The 9436-nt window shown below is 31.2% G+C and overlaps 1 protein-coding gene across 1 annotated transcript; it reads left to right on the top strand.

Moving 5' to 3' along the window:
* Nucleotides 1–3610: 3610 nt before the first annotated feature.
* LAC3 (laccase 3) lies at nucleotides 3611–6518 on the top strand. The gene is made up of 6 exons (XM_078996809.1): nucleotides 3611–3721; nucleotides 3889–4040; nucleotides 4128–4372; nucleotides 4599–4727; nucleotides 5125–6051; nucleotides 6148–6518. Exons 1-6 carry the CDS (start codon nucleotides 3623–3625, stop codon nucleotides 6276–6278), a joined length of 1683 nt encoding a protein of 560 aa, XP_078852935.1. The 5' UTR covers nucleotides 3611–3622; the 3' UTR covers nucleotides 6279–6518.
* The last annotated feature ends 2918 nt before the right edge of the window (nucleotides 6519–9436 follow it).

Raw genomic sequence — 9436 nt, 5'->3', positions numbered from 1 at the left:
CAATTGCATCTAAGTAACTGAATTAGGATTCTAGGAAAGAAAGTGTGTGAATCTAAACTGTCTATAACTGAACCGGGAGTACTCTAGTTTTCTCATTTTAATTAATAAATCTCCAAGTTTTTGTTTGATTTTTACTTTAATCTTTTCCGTGACAATTGCTAGTAATACTTTTCTCTTTATTTATTACTTTGACACAATGTGTAACCACAAACTCCTTGTGGATTCGATCCGACTTACCCCATCTACTTAGGTTAGTTGGTTTATTTTTGATTGATATAACGACTTCGATCACCCCATCATCAAAGCAGCCTACCACCACCACACCACAGAAACCACCGTGAAACACTAACCACCAAAATCGATATCGTCTGATCCAATCGAGGAAACCACAACTAGCCATCATATGTTTCAATCAAAATCACCCTCAAAGCCACCCTTCAAACATCGTGAATCACATCGGAACACTCATTTCCAAACACCACCTCCACAGAAAACTCGAACCACGCTTATTCCAGCCACCTGCTTCAATGGAAGACCATGAAAATTTCACTTAAAACCACCATAACAACCTCCACAAAAATTACCCATCTGTTTCCAATCGCATAGACGATCGTCGAACCCCCCTTATTCCAGCCATCATCGATGTCAATTTGGAAGTATCTTCGATTTGGATTTGGAACGAGGATGAAATACGTGAGATTGGAAATCGAAAAGGAGAAGAAAAGGGGGAAAGATGAAAGTTGTTGGTGGGATGAAGTCTAGAGGTTGGGTTTTGTTTATTTAATAAAATAAAAAGCATTATTAAAATAATTGTTTTATTAGATTAATGATATATAAAAAATAAAAAAGAAATAAAGAAAGTCAACATCTTCATTTTAAGTCTAGTAGGGACTAAGCACGCAACAAAACCAAACAATAAGGACGATCTGAGTTAAAAAAAAATAAGTTAGAGACAAACGACGGAAATTAACCTGAACCATAAGGACCATTCGTCTTATTTACGCGATCATAAGAGGGTTTTTTTTTTAATTATTTTTTTAATGATTCTTTCACCAGTTTTAGGTTTGTTAACTACTTACTCACCGAAAGATTCATTGGTTAGGTACTTCACTTGACAAATGTAGATCAAAGCTACAACTGCTATTGTTGAATAGTTGAATTAATTGATTTTTGATAAAGAATGTAGGTTCTATTTTCCAGATTAAGTTATGGTCAAATTTAGACCCATCATGATGTAATGACTTGTACGTTGGCATTTACAGTGCGTTTGTCTCTGGATTTTATAACTTTGTTAAGAGTTGTTTGTGCGGTGCTAATTGTTGCCTTAATTGAGGGCTTGAAGCCAAGCATCCTTAACTACTTTTGAAATCTACGTTCCTTTTTAATTTCATTAGGGGCAAAGTCGATTAAATTTGTATCTGATATAATAAATTTTATGGATTTTGTTTAGTTTTTAATGGAAAAATGATTTACAAATCCAACGAAGTTTTCAAACCGTTTAAAAAATCATAATAATGTTTTGTTTGCACAAGAAAACACAACGAACTTAATATTTTATCTAAAAAAGTCAAACTAAATTACACTTTTGTTCATGGAAGTCAAAAAGAAGAGAAATAAATGACATGACTTATTACCGTATCGGAAAAATGATTTGTAAACCCAACGAAGTTTTCAAACCATACAAAAAACCTCAATCATGTTTCGTTTGTTAAAAAAAACTCAAAAAACTTAACTTTTTGAACATACGACATGATTCGGGTTTTTTGAACGATTTGGAAATTTTGTTGAGCTTTTTTAGACAAAATGTTAAGTTCGTTGGGTTTTCTTAAACATACAAAACATGATTGAGGTTTTTTGAACAGTTAGGAAACTTCGTTGGACTTGTAAATCATTTTCCTTTTTTTAATCAAGTTGAAGTATATCACTTTTTATGAAATTAATCTTTTATGCCCCTAAAGGTAAATATTTTGACTTGGAGATTAAAATTGATTCATTTACCATCCTCCGTTAACTTGGATCGAAGAGGTATTGATTTGCCATTGATTCTTGATTTCGTGTTCGATTCTTGGGCTTGGTGTTACCTCTGCTTATCTTGATACAAGACCTTTACACTTAGATTGATTCGTCGAGGATCATAAACACACACAAAAATCATTGATGTTATCACAAATACGACATGTCGGGTGATTTAAAACTTCAGAATTCTCAAAGTTTATGGCGTTAACAAATTCATAAAGGAAATGATTTTTTTATGCTGTACAAATTAACTGGTTTATGTGGTATAATGGGAGGACTTGTAGTTCTATTACATTCCATTGGAATGGTTAGATTTAAATTCTTCGACTATAAAACTATATAATTGCATCTTTTAACTTCTAGCTATTTTTAAATAAAATCATGAGAAATTAAATATCTTCCTAATTATTCTTTCTATCCACCCTCCTATAACGATAAATATAATAAAAATTTAATAATTTTATTTAATATGACAAATGTTACCACCTTAATGATAGGAGAAAAAATAGGAAGATATTTGATTTCTCTAAAATCATTTAGTTGTTAAAAAATTATAATAAATAAATAAATGAGTTACATATATATATATATATATATATATATATATATATATATATATATATATATATATATATATATATATATATATATATATATATATATATATATATATTTATATTTATACGGTGCCTTTTGTTAATTGTTAAATTTCATAAAATCATAGTTTCTATTCTCACGTGGAAATTCACGGGCATGTGATCCTTGAGTCAGTTTTATAGTGTAAAAAAAAAAAAAAAAAAAAAAGCAAATTACACGTAATAAGTGTATTTACAGTTAATTTCATTTTAGAAATAAATATTCCAATATTCTTTATTTTTTTAATTTTTTATAAAAAGTAAAAGAATTCATTGATATAGTGTTTAAATGTAATTTGCTTACAGAAGGATCCTGACTAAATCATACATCTAGAAAAAAGATAAAAAAAACAACCACATTTTGCATTTGTTGTTATGCTCACACTTGGCACTTTTAACTTTAATATAATATGATCTAAAGAAGTGAGTCAATTAACAAAAAGTAAATAAATATTCTATATATATATACTTGTACACATTACAAGTCCAATCTTTACTTTCTTTGTTGACATTTTACACCCATAAATATATTTTTTATTTTGGTACTTTGATACTTTCTTTACTTGACTGTTGAAATTAATAACTTAGTGACTACGTATTTCATTTCTAATTGAATTGTTTTGGACGTACTTTCGTTGGCACTTCAAGCGAAACTTTATACAAAGCTAATTCATATAGCACTCGATGATATAGCAAAAATCGATCTTCGTGTGATTTATTTAGCTTGTAAAAATGGTTCCAATGAGTCAAATATTCTAGAAAAAAATTAACTTTGAAATGTGAAGATGATAAAACAATTGATTTGTAGTTAGTAGTTGCACCAAAACCCTTTTATAGTTGGACTAAATTGCACAAAACTTTTATTTTACTATCTATTCATAAGTCATAACCTAATCTCGCTATTGCATAATTCACTATAAATACACCGCCATTTTTTTGCAACAACAAACACACTTGTAAACACAAACACAATGGAAGTTAATAGCAACCCATTTTTCAACTTCATTTTCGTTGCTATTATCCTTACATTTGTTTCCATAACCAATGCAAATATATACCATGAGTTTAATGTACGTTTCCAACTCTTGTTTCTATTTTAAGTCTATAACACTAAGTAGCTTTTAATCTCCATGAAAACAACACAGTTTTTAAGAAAATAAATGTTTTTTTTTAATAAATTTATTGTTTTGCTAACTCAATATATTTTTTTGGCTAACGGTTTGTTTTTTATTAATAGGTTCAAGAGCAATCGGTCACACGGCTATGCAAATCCCATACGATAATAACGGTCAACGGGCAGTTTCCTGGGCCAACTTTGGAACTAAATAATGGAGATTATGTTGTTGTCAAAGTCACAAACAAAGCTCGTTATAATGTCACCATTCATTGGTACTTTAGAGGTTTAAATTTATTTATTTTTGGAACAAAAAATAACAAGTGTTTGTTTTTTGCTATTTTGGGTGCTTTGTATATTAGGCATGGGCTAAGACACATGCAAAACCCATGGGCCGATGGACCAGAGATGGTGACTCAATGTCCAATCATGCCGGGTGGCTCATACACTTACAGGTTCTCTATCCAGGACCAGGAGGGCACATTATGGTGGCACGCTCATAGCCGATGGCTAAGAGCCACGGTTTATGGTGCGCTCGTTATTCGCCCTAAGTTGGGTGCTTCATATCCTTTCCCTAAACCGAAACTAGAACTCCCTATTATTTTAGGTACAAATACATATATGAAATATTGTATCTTATGTGTCCCATATCGACTAGACAAGTCATGTTCCATTCTAAATATTTTGAAGTCTCTCATTTCTGATTTCTTCTTAAAGACTCTTTTAGGGAGACAACAAAAAACTCTAAATATCTAACAATCACTTGTTCTAGTTGTCCAAATAATATAGAATCTTAATAGTTTCAATAATCCTTCAATGATGGCTTGTCACAGGCGAATGGTGGAACCAAGATATCATTAGTGTTCTACAACAAGCGTTGTTTAGTGGTGCAGCTCCTAACATTTCAGACGCACTCACTATCAACGGTCAACCCGGTGACCTTATCAAATGTTCTCGACAAGGTTTGTTAGTTTCTAGTAGCGAGATCATGTTATTTTTTCCAACTGTCCATATAAAATGTTCCATAAATAATGGTTAAAAAACATTAAAATTTTTTTTTTTTAAATGGAAAAAATATCAAATTGAGCCATATTTACAAAAAACAAGGACATGAGGAACTCTCATTTTCCTTGACTATTTTAGTAGGTGGTTATGTAGTAACTAGTAAACGAGAAAAAAAAAATCCACCTGGTTAAGCAATTTCCACATCAAAGAAACAACAATATAATAAGAAATACAAAATATACAATTCTGTAATCGTAAGAGATATTAATAGGATATTATACGAAACAAATACATGAAAGAAAGTAAGTTGCCATTTTTTCTATTAACCATTTAACATGATATATACCAATGTAGGTACCGTAAAATATTCTGTGAACTCGGGTGACACGATTCTCTTGAGAGTCATCAACGCTGCACTCAATCAACAACTCTTCTTCACAGTCGCAAACCACAAGCTAACCGTGGTTGCCACCGATGCAGTCTATACCAAACCATTCACCACCACCGTGATCATGGTCGGACCAGGTCAAACCACCGACGTCCTCCTGACTGCCAACCAAAAACCTGGCCGCTACTACATGGCAGCCCGAGCCTATGCCACCGCAAGAAACGCTCCATTCGACAACACCACCACCACCGCCATTTTACAGTACAAATCCGCCACATCATCGCCAATCCTACCACGACTCCCCGCCTACAACGACACCAACACCGTCACCGCTTTTTCAAACCAAATAAAGAGCCCGGGGAAGACCGATGTCCCATTAAAAATAGATGAAAACTTGTTATTTGCGGTTGGATTTGGGTTTTTTAACTGTTCTCCAGGACCAAGGTGTCAAGGACCAAATAACACACGGTTTGCTGCTAGCATGAATAACGTGTCGTTTGTACTTCCTACACAAACTTCATTACTTCAAGCTTACACTAACAAGATTCCGAATGTGTATACGCCGGATTTTCCGGCGACACCTCCAGTGAAATTCGATTTCACCGGAAATGTCCCGCGAGGGCTATGGCAGCCTATTCGCGGAACAAAACTTTATAAATTGAAATATGGTGCTAATGTCCAGATAGTGTTGCAAGATACATCCATCTTCTCAACCGAAGATCACCCTATTCATCTACATGGGTACCATTTTTATGTTGTGGGACAAGGGTTTGGTAACTTTAATCCTTCTCGAGATACTTCTAGATTTAATTTGATTGACCCACCACAAAAGAACACCATTGATGTCCCTGTTGGTGGATGGGCTGCCATACGTTTCGTTGCCGATAATCCTGGTAAGTTGCATCAAGATTGTCATCTTGAATTAACTGTCTAATTCAATCGTTTTATAACTCAAAATCTTATGAGTAATCTAAAATTGTAATAAACAGGAGTATGGTTGATGCATTGTCATATTGATACTCATCTGGCTTGGGGTTTTGGAATGGCGTTCATTGTTGAAAATGGAGTTGGACCCTCGCAAACACTCCTGCCACCTCCGGTGGATCTTCCTCGTTGCTGAGATCCTCGCCACCAAATTCTATCTGATCATTGCATGAATGTCAGAATCTTTGTTGTTTTGAGTTTAAGGAGTTTACAATTTCTATCGTACGGATGTTTACTTGGTTTTCAAGATTTATGTTGATGAATTCTTGTTAATTAGTGTGTAGTCTCGAAAGATATATGTCTCTCTGTATGTGAGAGATTAAAGATATATGTCGATCGAATATCTGGTTTTTATCGAACTATTTTTGAAATAAAAAAATTCATGTTAACAAATAGTAATCCATATATGTATTTCACAATCGGACTTATAATAAAATTATATATAATTTAAATATTAATTTAGATGAATTAGATTTTATATAACCATAACCAGTACTTAAATTATAAGATATATCCACATCATCATTTAACTCAACGAATTTAATGTCTGCAATGCATATTTATAACTGAAATAAATTATTACAAATGATGGTACCCAAAAATGTCCTTGAATGACAGGAACTTCAGAGACAAAGAAACCCATAAATGTGGGCCATCAGCCATAGCTAGGTCCAACGACAATGGTCCATTTACTAAAGTAAATCCACGATTTCCAAGTAATCTAAGTAGGCACTACTGAACAAAGATTTTTATTTTAGATTTGTACATTTAACAATTTTTATTTAAAATATTACATAATTAAAATCCTATTTTTTATATATGTAAGAAATAAATTATCAGGTTTTTCTGTTATATTCAAATTAATGCCTTGTTTGACAACTATATGAAAGAAAAAAAATACTCTTGTTTTGATGGGTACGGATCAACGTCATTGTTTATATATATATATATATATATATATATATATATATATATATATATATATATATATATATATATATATATATATATATATATATATATAAATAAGGTTATAATCCGTGGAAATCACTATCAATATATTTAAAAAATTTATATGGATAAAAAAATAATAAATGTAAAAAAAAAAACAAGATATTGTGAATTGTAAGTAATTATGAATTAATTTGTTAAGCAAAATAAACATAATAATGTTATTAGGATATGCTTTTGTATTTTCAAAATTTGAATTAAATTTGATTTGTTACCAAAAAAAAAAGAAAATAATAAAAATCATAGAAAAATATCACGTGTCAAAAAGACATTCTAAAAAATTAACACGTGACATTTTTAGGTTTCATTTATTAAAAGATGTAGAGGTAGATATTTTGTAAAACAACATTATGGTAAAAGATCATAAAGACGCTGCTATTATTCGTAAAAACATGTATATAACAGACAAATCATGGTGTTTTATATTGATAGAAAGAGCATAGTAACTTGCTATTTCCATTAATTTACACATTTAAAAAGTAACTTAACTGCTTTTGTACAAGCCGAACAGACAACCTACCACGATATTGGGTTGTCCCTAGGACAACTCTTAGAATTGCCTAGTATATAAATAATGGTTAATGACCTAGGAGGGTAATAAGGTTTTAACTTTGTCCACATAAGTTACTTAAGGTTTTTTTATGGTACATATTACATTAATATGGTTGCTATAAACCATTTAAAAAGGATAATAATGTTTTAATTTTGTCCATATTATGTTCATAAGGTATTTTTTTGTACATATCACACCAACATGATTGTTATAACCGATTAAAAAAATGTAATAAGGTTTAACTGTGTTTACATTAGGTTTTTATTTTTAATATTTTTATTATTTTATCTAACTCTTTTACAATTTATAATAGTATCTAGTTAGATGACTTCATTATTTTATCTTTTCATTTTAGTCGTCCATTCACCACAACAACGATTTCAATCGAAAGGTTGCATAACAAATATTTTTTTTTTCATTTTTATGAAAAAAAACTAATAATAATGAAAGTCTTAATGATTAAGACTATGTTTGGTGCCACAGCTAGCTTATAATCTAATTTAATTTTTGATATTTATTAAGTTGTAATGTTTGGCATGCCAAAAAGTAGCTTATAAATTAACATTTTAAAAGGCTAGTTATACTAGTTTTTTAAAAGTTTTTTTTTTTTTTAATTTCCAAATATACCTCTTAATTAATTAAGAAAACATATTTTTTAAATGTCATTTTATGACATTGTATACATTTCGGATAGCTTATAAACCAGTGACAGAGCTAGAGTCAAAGTAAAAGAGTATCCCCGACAACTAATGATGTATCCTCGATAAGTAATTGGCTATCGTGGTTGTAACCTTTTGATTGAAACTGTGGTTGTGGTGAATGGGTGACAAAAATGAGAAGATGAAATGATGAAGCCATCTAACTAAATACTAATATAAATTGTAAAAGAGTTAGATCAAATGATAAACGTATTAAAAATAGGGACCTAATGTGGACACAGTTAAACTTTATTACCCTTCTTTAAACGATTATAACAACCATGTTGGTGTAATATGTACAACAAAAGACGTTAGGGGCCTATTGTGGACAAAATTAAAATTTCATTAGCTTTTTTATACGGTTATAACAACCATGTTGGTGTAATATGTACAAAAAACCTTAAGGGCCTAAAGTGAACAATGTTAAAACCTTATTAGACTCCTAAGTCATTAACCCTATAAATAAAGTAAACCATCAAGTTTTCTTCAAACTAGATACATGGAACTAAAAGTTTATTGATAGTAACTTTTGGGATGAATAAAATTTATGTCAAACTTATTTAATGTTTGGGCGTTGGCATTCTATATGTCCAACAGTTTGTTTGCGGATACTATTATTTATATATATATATATATATACACACACACACACACACACACACACAGAGAGAAAAGATCAGCAATGAAGTCTTTTTGGAGGAGCAAATCAACGAACTCCATTTATAGCTTCTTTCTTCATCCTCCCTCACGATCATCCTTCGACTGTTCAATCAAAGGCAATACAAGTAGAATTAGGGTAGAATGTAAGATCTTCCGACTGACTATTCCCTTCACTGGTCACCACCTGAATGCCTCCTGTAACGCCCGTAGATCAGGGCTAGTCAATTAAGAGACAATAAATGTCGAAAACAATTTTTTGAAAGAAGATTATTTAGAATGAATAGTCTTAATAAAAGTCGTAGTATATGTTACAAGGATTCTGGATATATAAAGAATGCCGAAATCCGAGTTATAACGAAGGTGTCACACCCC

Source organism: Lactuca saligna, chromosome 5 (assembly GCF_052625555.1).
Source record: "Lactuca saligna cultivar CGN05327 chromosome 5, ASM5262555v1, whole genome shotgun sequence".
In the NCBI taxonomy this organism is placed as follows: domain Eukaryota; kingdom Viridiplantae; phylum Streptophyta; class Magnoliopsida; order Asterales; family Asteraceae; genus Lactuca; species Lactuca saligna.
This window is presented reverse-complemented; position numbering and strand designations above follow the sequence as displayed.

Coding starts and splice junctions, on each gene's coding strand:
- LAC3 (XM_078996809.1), top strand. CDS start 3,623: ATGGAAGTTAATAGCAACCCATTTTTCAACTTCATTTTCGTTGCTATT. Junction 3,722..3,888: donor ATATATACCATGAGTTTAAT/GTACGTTTCCAA, acceptor TTTTATTAATAG/GTTCAAGAGCAATCGGTCAC. Junction 4,373..4,598: donor AGAACTCCCTATTATTTTAG/GTACAAATACAT, acceptor GGCTTGTCACAG/GCGAATGGTGGAACCAAGAT.